We start from the raw sequence: 15,214 nt of genomic DNA, 5'->3' as shown, positions 1-15,214 counted from the left end.
GTTGGAGGGAAGGCTTAGGGTTTGAATTAGAAATTGATGGTAAAGCAGGAGGTCAAGTCCAAGGTTTACGAATAGAAGAAGGAGCAAAGTGATTTTGATTGAATCTTTGGAAGTTAGAATTGAATTGCTTTGTACCAAAGTTACCATTAATAAAAAATTGTTGCGGTCGCATTTCTCATCCATGAATTTTATCCTCCACATCATGCGCTAAAGGAATCGCATCCTCCAAAGTCTTTGTCTTGAACATATTCACTTCTGTATAAAAGTGACCAAGCAAACCAGACATGTACTTGCTCTTGTGGGTCGCCTCAAGAACATCTTCAAGCATTCGAAGTTGAAGTAAGGCACTCTAGAAATGCTCATTGTATTGCGGGATAGATTCACGATCTCTTTGTTGCAGGGGAACCCACTATTTGATAGCTTTCTCATGGAATTGAGGTGAAAGGAAATTCTACAAAAAATTCTTTTGAAAGGCTTCCCAAGTAGAGGGACAATCAACACTCTTGCGAACAACAGTCCAACATAATGATGCTATGTCTGCTAGATGGTTAGTGATGCATTTTAGTTTATCTTTTTCACCATATTGCTCTTCATGAAAATAGTCATCAAACTGACTAATGAAGGCAAGAACAATTTTGCCATCATGTTGCCCATTAAAAGTGCAGAATTTAAAATTTATTTTACTTATCTTGGCCTCTTTCCTAAGAGCCTGTGCATCAAGTGTCGCATCAATATTACGTCGAATAACATCTTCAGGTTGCGTTCCGACTTGATCGACAGTGGATTATTGAGCTGTAGCCAATTGTGCTTATAAGTTTTGGTGCCCTTCACTCTTCTTGAAGTTGCATCATGATTAGATCCAATTTATGTTCCATAGTCGGCTCTAGAAAATCGCATTCGCCCATAAAATCATCCATATTATGATCCGACATCCTGGATTTGATTAAAGATCCATCGCTCGTCTTCTAGTCACGTGTGAAGAAGCTCACCATGAACTTGCTTTGTTTATTAGTATGTCTTTTCTTTTTACCTTGCTTTTCTCAAATATAGCAATTGATCACGGTCTTCTTCCAAGAAAAATAGTCTTCCACATAGACTGCGCGTGATGGCCTTGTTACTATAAATTCGCTCAGCTAAGTTGCAAGTGAGAACAGGGGCTTGCTGAAACTTCAAAACTCGTTCGAGAGTACCATAGTATGAACACCCGCTAGGTAAGAGATTGATATTGAACTTTAAGCTTAGATCAAGCTTAATAACTTAAAGCTTTAAACAAAAAGCTAAAGTAATTCGTGGGATCAGCATAGGACAGTGGCATGTTTTTTATGAAATCGGCGACGAGTTCATGTCGAAATACTAATTTGAGGGATTAGAGATTAGACTCTCTCTAACCTTAAGCATTAAGCTTAACATTGCACTAATCATGAATTGCTTTCTTTGTGATAAAAACATATTGAAGAGGAGACTTCCCAAGTGGTCCTCCGCGTGTTGTGAGAGGTCCTTCGCGATCAGAGGGTATAGCAGGGGTTCTTCACCATCAAAAACACACCTATGTTGTCAGTTTGTCACGAGATAGTCTGTACAGCCCGTTCATTCTAGGAGCTTTGCCTTTGCGCGAGGTGGTAAGCAATTGGAAGCTCTTGATCTCAGCTTTGCTTTGATACCATTGTGCACAGATCGGATGTTGTATGTGTGCATAGTGAATGCTGGAAGGTCCCCAAGAACAAAGAACTCTACAACATTGTGGAATCACCCACATGCACATTCAATTAATCTGACGCCCGAAAAGGACAAGCGTCCCCGTCAACTTCTAGCACAAGGAATCCACCTTGTGTATGAGCCCCAACAAATAAATATAATCCTGGAATCCATCGTGAAATATGCCTCCTGGCATCATCTATTTCTGCTAAAGATGTATGCACATATTATTTTGCTTAGGAACATAAATCCAAGAAAAGGTCTGTGTAATGGTACACGGTTGATATGTAAGGCATTCAATAGAAAGGTGATAGATGCTGAGATAATAACAGGAACAAATGTAGGGGAACAAGTTTTCATTTCTAGGATCACTTTTATTCCTAGCACTTTGCAATTTCCATTTATTATGAGGCTGAGGCAGTTTCCTATTCAATTGGCATTTGCTATGATGATCAATAAGCCGCAGGGCCAGACTTCTCGTCTGTTGTTGGTCTTTACTTAAAGACACCAATATTTGCACATGGACAGTTGTATGTTGCATTTTCAAGGGTGAAATCCTCATGTGGTGTGAGAGTCTTGATGGATGAAAATGGGAGCATTGTGAATGTCACCACAAACATTGTATACAAGGATGTATTGCAGAACATGCAATAAGATGTATTACTTTTTTGCAAGGATGCATGCAGATATGTGTTTTTTGGAGGGTGCAGTGGTAGGCTTGCTTTTTTGCAAGGATTTATCCATTGAAGTTTGACAGCTTCGTAGTCACTGCTTGGCTCATATGTGAAGTGGCCTTTATGCCACATTTGGTTGGTATATACTTAGTAGTAACTAATTATTTTCTACACTATATTTAAGTGTTTACTCAACTTTTGCAGATGCCTACTCCAAGTTGGGGCTATTATCCAACTTCTTAGTATCAAAAGGAACTGCAATGTATCTTGCACGTAGTAATAACATATGATATCATAAGAAGAACGCCTACAAGGGGCATTGAGTATCTATATGATGATGTCAATATAGATATTTTACTTTCAGTTTTTATTGAGATGGTGCATTCTAGATATACTCAGTGTTTTCGAGTGCATATGGGTGAAGCTAAATAAAATAAGAGGCTTCCACGATCTGGTGCACAGATCGGATGTTGTATGCGTGCGTAGCGAGCGCCGAAAGGTCCCCAAGAACAAAAGAACTCTACTTTTGCACAAAAAGCAAGAGAGAAGACTTGCATGACATGAAGCAAAAGAACAATTGGGTACAATCTCCCCCCATGCCTTGTGTGAGCGCTCCACAAAGCATGTATTTGATATATTATTCATCTCCAAGCTCAAAAAAATAGCCCAATTTACAATTAGCACGCTTTAGCTTCTATGTTTGCTTTTGCCCCACTAAAGAATTAAAGCGATTGGGTGCCCAAAGAGTCGGACTATGCCCAAATACAATATCCAATAACAAATATTTAAATCGTGCGCCCATGCGTATACAACATAATAGATAAATGTCAGGTGCTTCAATAAGTAAGTGCGTCAAAATAAATATTGGTGCCACGCCTAAGATGCGCGCCCATCAAAATGATAATTTCTTCTAAATAACTTGAATACACGCTATCGCCCAGTGCTTCCCAACGCCACCGCTGCCTGCTCTACACATCAACTGAAGCATTCACAATTGTTAGAAAATAATAAAATTAAACCGATAAAAGTGAATAGCTAGTAGTCTTCAGCTACAAAATAAATAAATTGATAGAACTCAATCCTAACCTTAATTTATTACGAGTGCACACTCTAAACTCATAAACATCCATTAATTTAAATATGTATTTTGCGGAATCACCCACTTACACATTAAATTAACAAGACGCCCAAAAAGGACAGGCATCCCCATCGACTTTTCGCACAAGGAATCCACCTTGTGTATGAGCCTCAGCAACAAATATAATTTTACGGAATCCATCGCAAAACCTCATGGAATCCACCGTGGAATATGCCTCCTGGCATTATACCCCCGGGGTGGGATAGCAATTGTCCTCAATTGCTATTAGCTCAATGTGGAGCCTACGGTGAGGGGTAAGCACTTAGGTCACAAGCGTGCATCCATTGGGCCTCTTCAACATGATGATTTTTAAACTTAACCAAATATCTAGAATATCAACGGCCAGTTCTAGTGGTCATAAGTTCAGTATCTAGAATAGTTTCAAGTTCAAGGATTTCAGTTTCTTCTTCTAGCAAATGAGGGTTTTCATAGACATGATATACATGTAATTGGCCTCTAAAAGGTCGTAATAAACTAATATGAAAAGTGTTGTAGATTTTTCAGTGTTGTGGTAAATCTAGTTTAAATGCATTGTCATTGATTTTGTGAATGATCTTGAAAGATCCATAAAATCTAGGGGCTAACTTTACAACAGGGTGTTTGTCAACACTTTGTAATCTTCGCTTTTCAATAAGTAACCAAACATAATCATCAAATTTGAAACTCATAGCTTTTCTTTTCTTGTTGGCTTGTTTTGTGTATGATTGTTGGGCTTTCGCAATCATATCTTTAACTTCATCAAAAATAGTAGCATGCATGTTAGCAATATCATCAATAGCTTGAACTTTGTTTGACAATGATGTAACAGGTGTAGGCAATATATATCCATAAATAATTTCAAATGGTGCTTTCTGTGTAGCTGTATGTGGTGTGTTATTGTATGCAAACTGAAGTAAATGCCATGTTTGTGGTTTTGAAATTGTGTATGTACGCAAAAGATCTAAAATGGTACTGTTGGTAGCTTCTATTTGCCCATTTGTTTCAGGATGAAATGCAGATGAAAAATCAATCTTGGTTCCTAAATTAGCAAACAAAGTAATCCAAAAAGAGAGAGAGAGAGAGAGAGAGAGAGAGAGATGGGTATCAAATATATGAGAGAAGAGTCAAAGAGAGAGGAGGGGGTGAATAGGGGTAGAGAGAGAGGGGGAGAGAGGCAAAAAATGGTAAGAGAGATTCAAGATAGAGAGAAGATAGTGAGCAAGCATGTGATTTCTTATACTCAAAGATACAAAATATGCATTTCGTATGTGTTTTGTTTGTGGTCAGGTGCAATGTTATTTCTAATTGTAACATGCAAAGTAAGTATAGGTAAATAAAGTTTACATGTCCGGTGAATAATAAAAGGTATTGTATACATACATGAGTCTCTATACACCTAAATGCAAAAGAAGAATATGTATTCATGTTATGGTTGTGCAATTGTGTAGATGTTACAACTAAATACATGTTATGGTTGTGCAATGGAAGCGAACTATATGGTGTTTTTACACTCATGGATGGTAAAGTTACTGTGTGATAGGAAAGCAAATTGCATGGCAACTTCACTTCCCTGTTGCCCTGCTTTGCAGCAGCAAAGTTGCCACGAAGCGGGATAGCGTTCCTTACACGCGTACCTATTATATAAGTTGCGTTGGCACTTTGAGACTTAGCCTATCATTACACATGGCCCCTTTGTTACCCATGTTCCAACATGTCCTACACACAATGAATGTTAGCCAATGTGCCTCTTCATTGTTGGTAGAAAGTAAAGATCATTTTCACATGGGAAACTATTAACCATCTTTAAGGAGTTCTTAGCTACATCAACATCAAATGCAACACTTCAGTGTCTAGATTAAGAAGGCATAAAATAAGCTCTTTTGTCATAATGCATAACTCATTCTTACACATCACATATTAGGGTAAAGGGGCCAATAGAAGAGACATACAAATCGCCCATTCCATGTATGTTATATAATATCCTTTTAAGAACCAAACTACTAGCGTTCCGCGCACACTTCCCTTAACAATCCATTTCTCATCTTTCTCTCTTCTCTTTTTCCTCTTTGTTTCTAATTATTCTCTTCACCCTCTCTCTTTTTCTCTCTCCAATCCACTGTCTAATTCTTTTTCTCTCTCTCTCTTTGTGCCTCCTCTTTAAGTTTATTTTTTCTCTTCTCTTGGTTCTCTCTCTCTTTTCTCTCCCCACTTTTCTTCTCTCTCTCTCCACCCTTTTATTCTCCTCCCTCTCTCCTCTCTTTTCCTTCTCTCTTCCTCTCCTCTTTTGTCCTTTTTTTTCTTCTTCTCTCTCTCTCTCTCTCTCTCTCTCTCTCTCTCTTTTAAATTTTATATTTTCTCTCTATTATTCTCTCTTTATATTCTCTCTTTTTTTTCTTCTTCTTCTTCTCTCTCTCTCTTTAAATTTATATTTTCTCTCTCTACAATTATCACTCCATGTTCTCTCTCTCTCTCTCTCTCTCTCTCTCTCTCTTCTTATTCTTCTTTCACTTCCTTTTCCCCTTAGTTTCTCTTAAAGTATAAAAATTTTATCTTTTCCTTATATATAATTCTCTCTCTTTATGTTCATATTCTATCTCTTCTTCTCCTCTCTCTCTCTCTCCGGCCCCTTTTCTTCTCCTCTCTTTTCTCCTATTTTCTCTTTTTTTTTCTTCTCTCCCTCTCTCTTTTAAATTTTATATTCTCTTCTTCTTCTTCTCTCTCGCTCCTCCTCTCAAAAAATATTTAAATTTAAAAAATATTTTTCTCTTTCCTCTTTTTCCCTATCTCTCTTTCTCTTTTCCTCTTTATTATTATTATTATTATTATTCTCTCTCTCTCTCTCTCTCTCTCTTTTCCTTCTCTCCCTCTCTTTTTTTCCCTTATTTTCTTCTTCTCTCTCTCTTCATTCTCTCTTTAAAATTTTTTCCTATTTCTTTTAAATTCTATATTTCATCTCACTATAATTTTCTCTCATTACGTTTAAATTCTCTCTTCTTCTTCTTCTTTTCTCTCTCCTCATTTTTCTTCTATTTGTCTCTCTCTCCCCTTTTCTTCTCTCCCCTCTCTCCTCTCTTTTCCTCTCTCTTAAAATGTATATTTTCTCTCTCTATAATTCTCTTTCTCTCTGTTCCCTCTCTCTCTCTCTCCCCCCCTCATTTTTCTTTTTCTCTCTCTTTCTCTTTCAAGTTTTTTTATCTCGATCTCTTTTCTCTCTATATATTTTTTCTTCTCTCTTTATGTTTCTCTTTCCCTCTCTTTTCCTTTCTCTCCCTCTTATTTTCTCTCTCTTTCAAATTATATATTTCCTTTCTATCTCTCTCTATATGTCAAAAACTATATCAAAAAAGTTTTAATATTAAAAAAACTATTATCTTTTCTATTTTCCCCCTCTCTTCGTCCTTTTCTCTTTCTTTCTCTTTTCTTTATTATTCTCCTCCTTTTTCTTCGTCTTCTATCTCCCTCTCAAAGTGTGTGAAAATTTATCCAAAAAATTTTAAATTGTTTTTTAAAAATATTTAATAAAAATTTTTAAATTAAAAAAATTAATCTAACAGAGAGAGAGGAGAGAGAAACTTTTGATTTGAAAAGAAGTTTGATTGATTGAGAGAGAGAGAAACTAGGCCCTATACATGAGAGAGAGGGGGAGGAAGGGAAGAAAAAGGTTTAATTTAAAAAAGACTATTCTCTTTCCTCTTTCCCCATCTCTCCATCTTTTTCTCTTTCTTCTTCTTCTTCTTCTTCTTCTTCTTCTTCTCTCTCTCTCTCTCTCTCAAAGTGTGTGAAAAACTATGTCCGAAAAACTTTAAGTTATTTTTTAAATATTTAATGAAAAAAGTTTAAATTAAAAATTTTAATCTAACTATGAGTGAGTGAGAGAGAGAGAGAGAGAGAGAGACATTGTTGATTTAAAAAGAAGTTTGACTTAATTAAAGGGGAGAGAGAGAGAACTTAGGCCCTACACATAAGAGAGAGAGGGGGGAGGAACTTAAATAAAAAGGGAAGGGGAAAAAGAAAGAGAGAGATTATACAAGAGAGAGGGGAGGGGGTTTTAATTTGAGAGAGAGAGAGAGGGGTAGGAGAGGTGCTTTTAATTAAAAAGGGAAGGGAGAAGAGAAAAGGAGAGATTACACGTGAGAGAGAGGGGAAGGGAGGGGGTTTTAATTGAAAAAGGGAGGTTTGGAAAAGGGGTAAGGTTTGGTAAGTCCTTTGGAGGTTTGGAAAAGGGGTAAGGTTTGGTAAGTCCTTTTGGGGATTTTCGAACCTATAACTAAAATAATAAGATATACATCATATTTTGCTACAATGAAAAGTTTGGGACATTTTAACATTTTTATCAAGTAGACCTAATTTTAAATGAAGGACTCATAAAGAATAATACTAGGGCGGCATAGAGTGACACACAAGGATGCATTGTTTTGAGGTTTCACAAAATTCAATTTATAAACATGCCTCAATTATTTGACCCATATTTAACATATATTCATTATATGTGAATTTGTGTCACAACATCAAACAATCATCACTCAACTTTGGTGGTGTCTTTTGCTTTTGGAGGGACTCTAGTTATTGGTTTATTCACCCTAGTTTTGTTTGCTTATAATCTCCCTTGCATTCCTCCTTACATTCACTCTACCTTCCATCCCAAGTTATTGCATTTTTTGGATTCTTATGTGTAGAGATATGAGCTTCCATCTTCCTTTAGGAGACAAATCTTACACCAAAGCTAGGCGATTTGTATATGTAAAACCCCCCTTACCACATGCCTTCTTTTCATTGGCTCCCTTTTACATCTTATATAACATATTTTATTATCATCCCCATGAATATGGAAAGAATATGGCATGTTAATCATGTTTCTAGTTTTTAATCACATAGTGAGGTCACCTCCATTTAAGAAACGTTGTTCCTTGATAGGCTAAACACGTCTCTACTTTTTAATCACATGGTGAGGTCACCTCCCTTCAAGAATATATTGTTTTATCTCCAAGCCTGGGGGGTGTAGAACATGGAAGTTTTCATGCTCATGCTTTTTTCAACCAAAATATTCAAGAGATCTCATTAAAACCTTCAAAAGATTAACTCATTCCATAAGATTTGCTATTTATGACAAGTGTAACCATAGAGCAGACAAATCTTACAATAGTTTAAAGGCTTTGGTAGTTTTCAAATACAATAACACAAGGGTTTAAAGTTTTAAGAGCATGCATGATGTACAAAACAAGGTGCATCCACGTTTCCCTACAAAGTTCTAGAGTAGGTTCATTTGATCACTTCTTCTTAATTTTTCACAAAGTTCTAAAGTAGGTTCATTTTATCACCTCCTCACTTTTCACTTAGGAATTATACACTCCAATTCTCATTAACTACAAACCCCCAAGAATGTGTAGTTGAGATTTGTGTTTTAGATTGCATATATTTTGCATATAAACAAGTTTGTTTTGCTTACCATGTCTACACAAAGACAATATTATTTGTATAATTCACTCTCAACATTGGATGGTCTTTAAATTGTAAGACCCTGAATTTAAAAAACATGGCAAATGCTCGCTTTCTGTCTTCTTAGGGTAGAATGGTGCAACATAAAGTGCCTCGCTCTTCTAAAGCCTTCATCTAAACGTGAACATGTCTCCTAGATATTATTGTCTACCTTAGAACATCAAAAACCAAATTGAAGTGGTGAGTGCACTATATGCACCTATGAAGGTCCGTGCCACCTTAGCATAAAGATCCTTTTAGATAAATTTCTCAAGTTCACTAGCCTTTTTGAAGCTATAATTTTTAGACTAATTTGTGTGCATTGAGGAAAAGTTTAGCTAATTGATTAGTTGGTTGGCATGCATTCATGTGGTGTGTTCCTATAAGTTAAAGCTATTTCTATTCCAGTTTTATGGAATAATTGAAAAAAAAGTAGCCAACGGGGATATTGCAAATGCAAAAAAAAAAGAGAAAAAGGTCCAACGAAGTCATTAGGCACATCGCCCATAACCATATTTTCTTTTTAAAACAAAATGGCATTTGACATTACACCTCGTCAAATTTGTAATATTAAGTGAATATTTTGGTCAAAATTGGCTTCAAATAAAGGTTACAGGAATTGACTTTAAAGAAGGATACGAGAACACATTGTGTCTTTGTGTAAGTTCGGGCTAATGTCCACTTGAACATTTGATTGGTCCTCCTCACTGGTAGTGTCATCGAGGAGGAGGGTCCCAGTAGTGCAATTAAGTTTCATTGTTTAATCGGCTTGCAAGCAATCCTATTTATGCATATGAAAAGAATGCTAGAATACCTCTTGCAGGCTCTCTTGGCAAATCTTTGGAGAGGAGGCACATCCATTGTAGGAGTTTGGTTCCATGTGTGTCTTATTTTGGAACAAAAAGTGAGTTGAGTGTGCAATGTACAAGGGTTGGTAGGAGAACTATTTACATGAGAAGGGCTTCTAAGAGTCTAGACACATGTAAGTCACTTGGTGTATGTAAGTTCGAAGGAGGCTTCAGTAACATGTACATGGATGGGTCCGACGTTCACAAAAAAACCAAGGTTTAATGTGAAATGAATTGCAAAATTTTGAAGACTACCTTCAAAATTTCAAGTAAAAGGTTTGAAACTTTCAACTTAAAAAATTGTTTAGTTATAAAAATGGCAAATACATATACTTTGACTCAAAAATCCCTCCAAAATTTGGAGTTAAAGGTTTTCTATTTGTTACCAAAAATGTTTTTCATGAACACAGGGTGGGTCTTGTTTCCAGTCTCAATGGACTTATCGGTGCAGCTATCGGGATTCCTAGAAGTGAAGGGAGTACCTAAAAAATGAGTGTATGTCTGTAACTTTGTTAAGTTTGACGTGGCGATCTTCCATTCACATGTCAACATGGCATCGACCTTACTCTCTCCCTTCTCACTCCAAATGTAGGGATGTTGCTCTCCTCCTATTCAATGCGGGTTCGACTTGGGAATGTAGCTCAGTTGGTGACAAAAATGGAATGGAATGCGCAAGTCAATGGGTCTATGGGTGACCCCTCTCTAAGGCCATAGTCACAGCATGACTTGGTAGTGAAGTGCAAGACTTCAAAAGTCTCTCATGGGGTGGCACTGCGGAGGGAGGGAACATCCCGGATCTTGTGTGGTGGCAACAACAGCCTGTATAAAAAAGCACACCGATTCAGAGGGAGACCAATGGCCGACTGTGCCCTTGTCACATTTGGGCTGTTTTGATTGCGTGAATGTAGGCGCCAATGAAATAGACTCGGTGAATTTTAGCAGGGAATTCTGGTAGAGCATAAATTTGATCTTATTAGTAGGCCAGAGGCAGTCTCCTTCCTCCCCCCCCCTCTCTCTTCTTGCCTGGATCTCGCCCAATCTTGGTAAAAATCACACCTTCTTGGGCCTCTCTCTCTCTCTCTCCGGGTGTCTGTGTACTCCCCTTCCATGAAACATCCAAGACACCGATTCCCTCCCGTCTCCTCATAGCCCAGCAATTCCTCTGTTTCCCCATTGTCTAATCACCCTTTCTCTACCTCTCGTATCAGACCCAGTTTCTCGTTTCATCGAACTCCCTTCGCTCCTATCCTGGGTCTATCTCCCTTGTTCCCCTCTCTGTGTCCTCTGTTTCCCTCTCCGTGTGTCCCTCTGTCTGCTGATTTGTGGTCTGCTGATCAGCATGACTTCCACCACATACACCCCGAAGAACATCCTCATCACAGGTGCCGCTGGCTTCATTGCCTCCCATGTCGCGAACCGCCTCGTGCGCAACTACCCGCACTACAAGATTGTCGTCCTTGACAAGCTCGACTACTGCTCCAACTTGAAGAACCTCAACCCTTCCAAGGGCTCCAGCAATGTCAAGTTCGTCCGCGGTGACATAGCCAGTGCAGATCTGGTCAACTACCTCCTCATCACCGAAGGCATCGACACCATCATGCACTTTGCGGCTCAGACACACGTCGACAACTCCTTTGGCAACAGCTTCGAGTTCACCAAGAACAATGTCTATGGCACCCATGTCCTCCTTGAGGCCTGCAAGGTCAGCGGCCACATCCGGCGCTTCATTCATGTCAGCACAGATGAAGTCTATGGAGAAACAGAAGCAGACGCCATTGTGGGTAACCACGAAGCATCTCAACTGCTTCCCACTAACCCCTATTCAGCCACTAAAGCTGGGGCAGAGATGCTTGTTATGGCTTACGGGAGATCTTATGGCTTGCCATTCATAACCACAAGAGGAAACAATGTCTATGGCCCCAATCAGTTTCCCGAGAAACTCATCCCCAAGTTTATATTGCTGGCACTGCAGGGCAAACCCCTTCCTATCCATGGTGATGGGTCTAATGTCCGAAGCTATCTCTACTGTGAGGATGTTGCTGAAGCATTCGAGGTTGTCTTGCACAAGGGTGAAGTTGGCCATGTTTATAACATTGGCACCATGAAAGAACGCCGGGTTCTAGATGTAGCCAAGGACATCTGCAAGCTTTTCAAGCTTGATGCAGAGAAAGTGATCCAGTTTGTGGACAATAGACCTTTTAATGATCAGCGGTACTTTTTGGATGACAAGAAGCTCAAGGATCTAGGATGGAGTGAGCGGACAACATGGGAAGAAGGCCTCCGCAAGACCATGGAGTGGTACTTACGTAACCCTGACTGGTGGGGTGATGTCTCCGGTGCATTAGTTCCGCATCCTCGCATGCTTGCCATAGGCGGTGTGGAGAAGGCGCCTGAGCACACCGATGTGAAGGGCCTGGCAAATGGTGATGTTGAGAAGGTTTCCCCTGTTCATTCCAATGGAGATGTGGCTGCTGTAGAGCCTTCCTACAGGTTTCTTATTTATGGTCGCACAGGATGGATAGGAGGCCTGCTTGGGAAGATCTGTGAGGAACAAGGCATAGACTACCAGTATGGATCAGGCAGGCTAGAGAACAGATCCCAGTTAGAAGCAGACATTGAATGTGCAAAGCCTACACATGTGTTCAATGCCGCAGGGGTCACGGGTCGCCCCAATGTCGATTGGTGTGAAATCCATAAAACAGAAACCATCCGAGCTAATGTAGTGGGAACTCTCACCTTGGCAGATGTGTGCTTGCAGCACAATCTCTTGCTTGTTAACTTTGCAACAGGCTGCATATTTGAGTATGAAAAGGATCATCTGCTGGGCAGTGGAATTGGCTTTCTCGAAGAGGACACCCCCAATTTCACCGGTTCATTCTATTCGAAAACCAAGGCAATGGTAAGATCATTGTGAACTCGATTCTTATTTATGAAGGTAATTTGAATGATTTGTTGAAGTGCTTCTTCGTGCCAAAGAGCAAGTTTTCTCTTGTGTGTTGACTTGCTGCATGAGCCTACCATCTGGCTGTCTGCTTTGTTGCATTCATGCAGTGTGTTGAGGTGTGTTTTTTTTCTCAAATGAATTGGTGCCTGTGACATTCTGAGCTAGAAGGGTCTTCCTTGATATTCTCTCGTTTGTTTTGCTGTGCTATTATTTGGTACATAAGCTGAAATGTAGCTGTTTGCATCAGGTGGAAGAGTTATTGAAGAATTATGACAACGTTTGCACGTTGCGTGTTCGGATGCCAATCTCTTCAGATCTAGCAAACCCAAGGAACTTTATAACAAAAATCACGAGATATCAGAAAGTTGTGAACATTCCAAATAGTATGACTGTGCTGGATGAGATGCTCCCAGTTGCCATTGAAATGGCAAAGAGGAATTTGAAAGGAATCTGGAACTTCACCAATCCAGGTGTAGTCAGTCACAATGAGATTTTGGAGATGTACAGGGACTATGTTGATCCAACTTTCAAGTGGACCAACTTCACTTTGGAAGAGCAAGCAAAGGTCATTGTTGCTCCCCGCAGCAACAATGAGCTCGATGCATCCAAACTGAAGAAAGAGTTTCCTGAGTTGCTACCAATCAAGGAGTCTTTGATAAAGCATGTCTTTGATGTAAACAAAAAGAAGTAGAGACTGGATGAGAGACTCTACTGACGGTAGGTCCTTGAATTGGTAGCAGTTCGAGGATTAGCAATTTGGAAGTGGGATCTTGAATCCTGTCAGATCCCCATTGTCTCATTTGCTTTAGGCCCATTGCGTAGGCATAGTGGCAGCATTATGATTAGCAAGTCACCCAAAATTATAACTTTTAAGCTATACAACAATCATTGAAGTCCATTCTCATTTTCTTGTAACTTGCATTTCTATATTCGGTAATTCGTTCATTTTGCCCTATGGTAAGATCGTCTTTCTCTACAATGTAGGCTGCCTATCATCATTTTGAACTGGGATGCTCCTGTATGTCTGCTATCCTGCCTTTTTTCAAGGTCAGGATTGAGAGCATGTACAACTAAACAGAGTTATAAGGCATGGATTCAATCAGGATGGGGTGGTGTGACGAGGTGGGCTGAAGGGGCCAACTATAAACACCTAATTAAAAAATATATATTTTTCTTTTGGGAGGGGCAGGGAGGATTTTCACATTTTGTAGTTCTTTTGAGATTTGAATATATGAGCATGTGGGGGAAATTGAATGAGTCCAATATTGAGATATTGATTTTTACAGTTTTTAATGCAATTTTGAAAATACAATTTGGGGAGGTAGTTAGTGGTGGTATACTTGAGAACCAGCAATGTGACAATTTTTAGCAAATCAATGAGTGATACCTAAGCAAGATTCTTAGCATATTCCTTTTTTTTTTTTGCCACAATACTAGCCCCAAGATATTTTCTTTTTGACACCAATTTCACAATTGGCCCCTTTACTGCAGTAAATGCTATAGAGTGGAGGCCCCTTTCATGAGCATCAGGCAAGTCCTGCAGCAAGGTGCTTTTTGGTAATAGGTACAGAATAGCTTACTAATTGAAATCGTCTGATGTGCTGCATGGGCAAAGTATACCATGAGTCACATGGTGGTGTAGAAGCCGTGAGGTAGAATTGTTGTCACTTGCACAGCTCATGGTGTTTAGTGGCTAGCATCCTTCCTCTTTTTGCCAACTTTTCTGGTGATTTTAGAGATGTGGTTAGTTGTACATCCCATGTTATATAGTAGCTAGCATCTTTCTTGATATAGTGTAAAGGGAATAGATTGGCTCTGTGACTGCGATTTGTTTCTTGCTATCATACCAAAGGGTGCATCTACGTGTTACTTTGTCTTGTGGGGTTAACATTCCAAACATTTTATGATGGTTTTTGAAAGACATACTCATCCCACCAATAGACAATACCTCTATTGGTGGGACGAACATTTGTGCTGCTTCGAGATACACCGGTAATATGTACAATATGGAGATTGTCCAACTACTGTGTGCAGTAAAGCTCCACCTTGGTAATGTTCCTCCCTAAGCTGGCATTTGAAAGGGTGGTTCACTTCATAGAGAATACTGCAGTTTGCCTTGAGTGTCCATGGCTATAGAAGGATCATGATCAACTCAACATGGCTTCATCCTTGCTAATATGATCTTAGCTACAACATAAGAGTGAATCAAAGAGTAGCAAAGCTCCTTCTGAAGTAAGCTGCTACACATACACAAAGGAGGGAATGGATTGGATGCATTCTGGTGTTGACATATCAATGCTATATATACTTGCAGAACCTGATGTGTTAGTTCTTGTGTAGAGTGCACAATAGACTGTCTGGGCCCAGGCCTATACATGACTCAGTATTTTTAAAGCCCAATTAGGTAATTCCATTCATTCTGAGCATTCCAAAATCCATTTGCACAATCTGCCCTTCTATC

General features: G+C 39.1%; 1 protein-coding gene across 1 annotated transcript; it reads left to right on the top strand.

The window, feature by feature from the left end:
* Positions 1-10,607: 10,607 nt before the first annotated feature.
* LOC148016028 (trifunctional UDP-glucose 4,6-dehydratase/UDP-4-keto-6-deoxy-D-glucose 3,5-epimerase/UDP-4-keto-L-rhamnose-reductase RHM1-like) lies at positions 10,608-13,708 on the top strand. Its single transcript, XM_087663820.1, has 2 exons — positions 10,608-12,708; positions 13,001-13,708. Exons 1-2 carry the CDS (start codon positions 11,149-11,151, stop codon positions 13,442-13,444), a joined length of 2,004 nt encoding a protein of 667 aa, XP_087519946.1. The 5' UTR covers positions 10,608-11,148; the 3' UTR covers positions 13,445-13,708.
* Positions 13,709-15,214: the final 1,506 nt, after the last annotated feature.

This window comes from Lygodium microphyllum, chromosome 23 (assembly GCF_053477565.2).
Source record: "Lygodium microphyllum isolate KBCC chromosome 23, Lygodium_microphyllum_v1.1.10, whole genome shotgun sequence".
NCBI lineage: Eukaryota > Viridiplantae > Streptophyta > Polypodiopsida > Schizaeales > Lygodiaceae > Lygodium > Lygodium microphyllum.
This window is presented reverse-complemented; position numbering and strand designations above follow the sequence as displayed.

What these genes read in the sequence shown, in the direction of transcription:
- LOC148016028 (XM_087663820.1), top strand. Translation starts at nt 11,149, where the DNA reads ATGACTTCCACCACATACACCCCGAAGAACATCCTCATCACAGGTGCC. An exon ending in ATTCGAAAACCAAGGCAATG is followed by an intron (nt 12,709 to 13,000) that starts GTAAGATCATTG and finishes TGTTTGCATCAG; the next exon opens with GTGGAAGAGTTATTGAAGAA.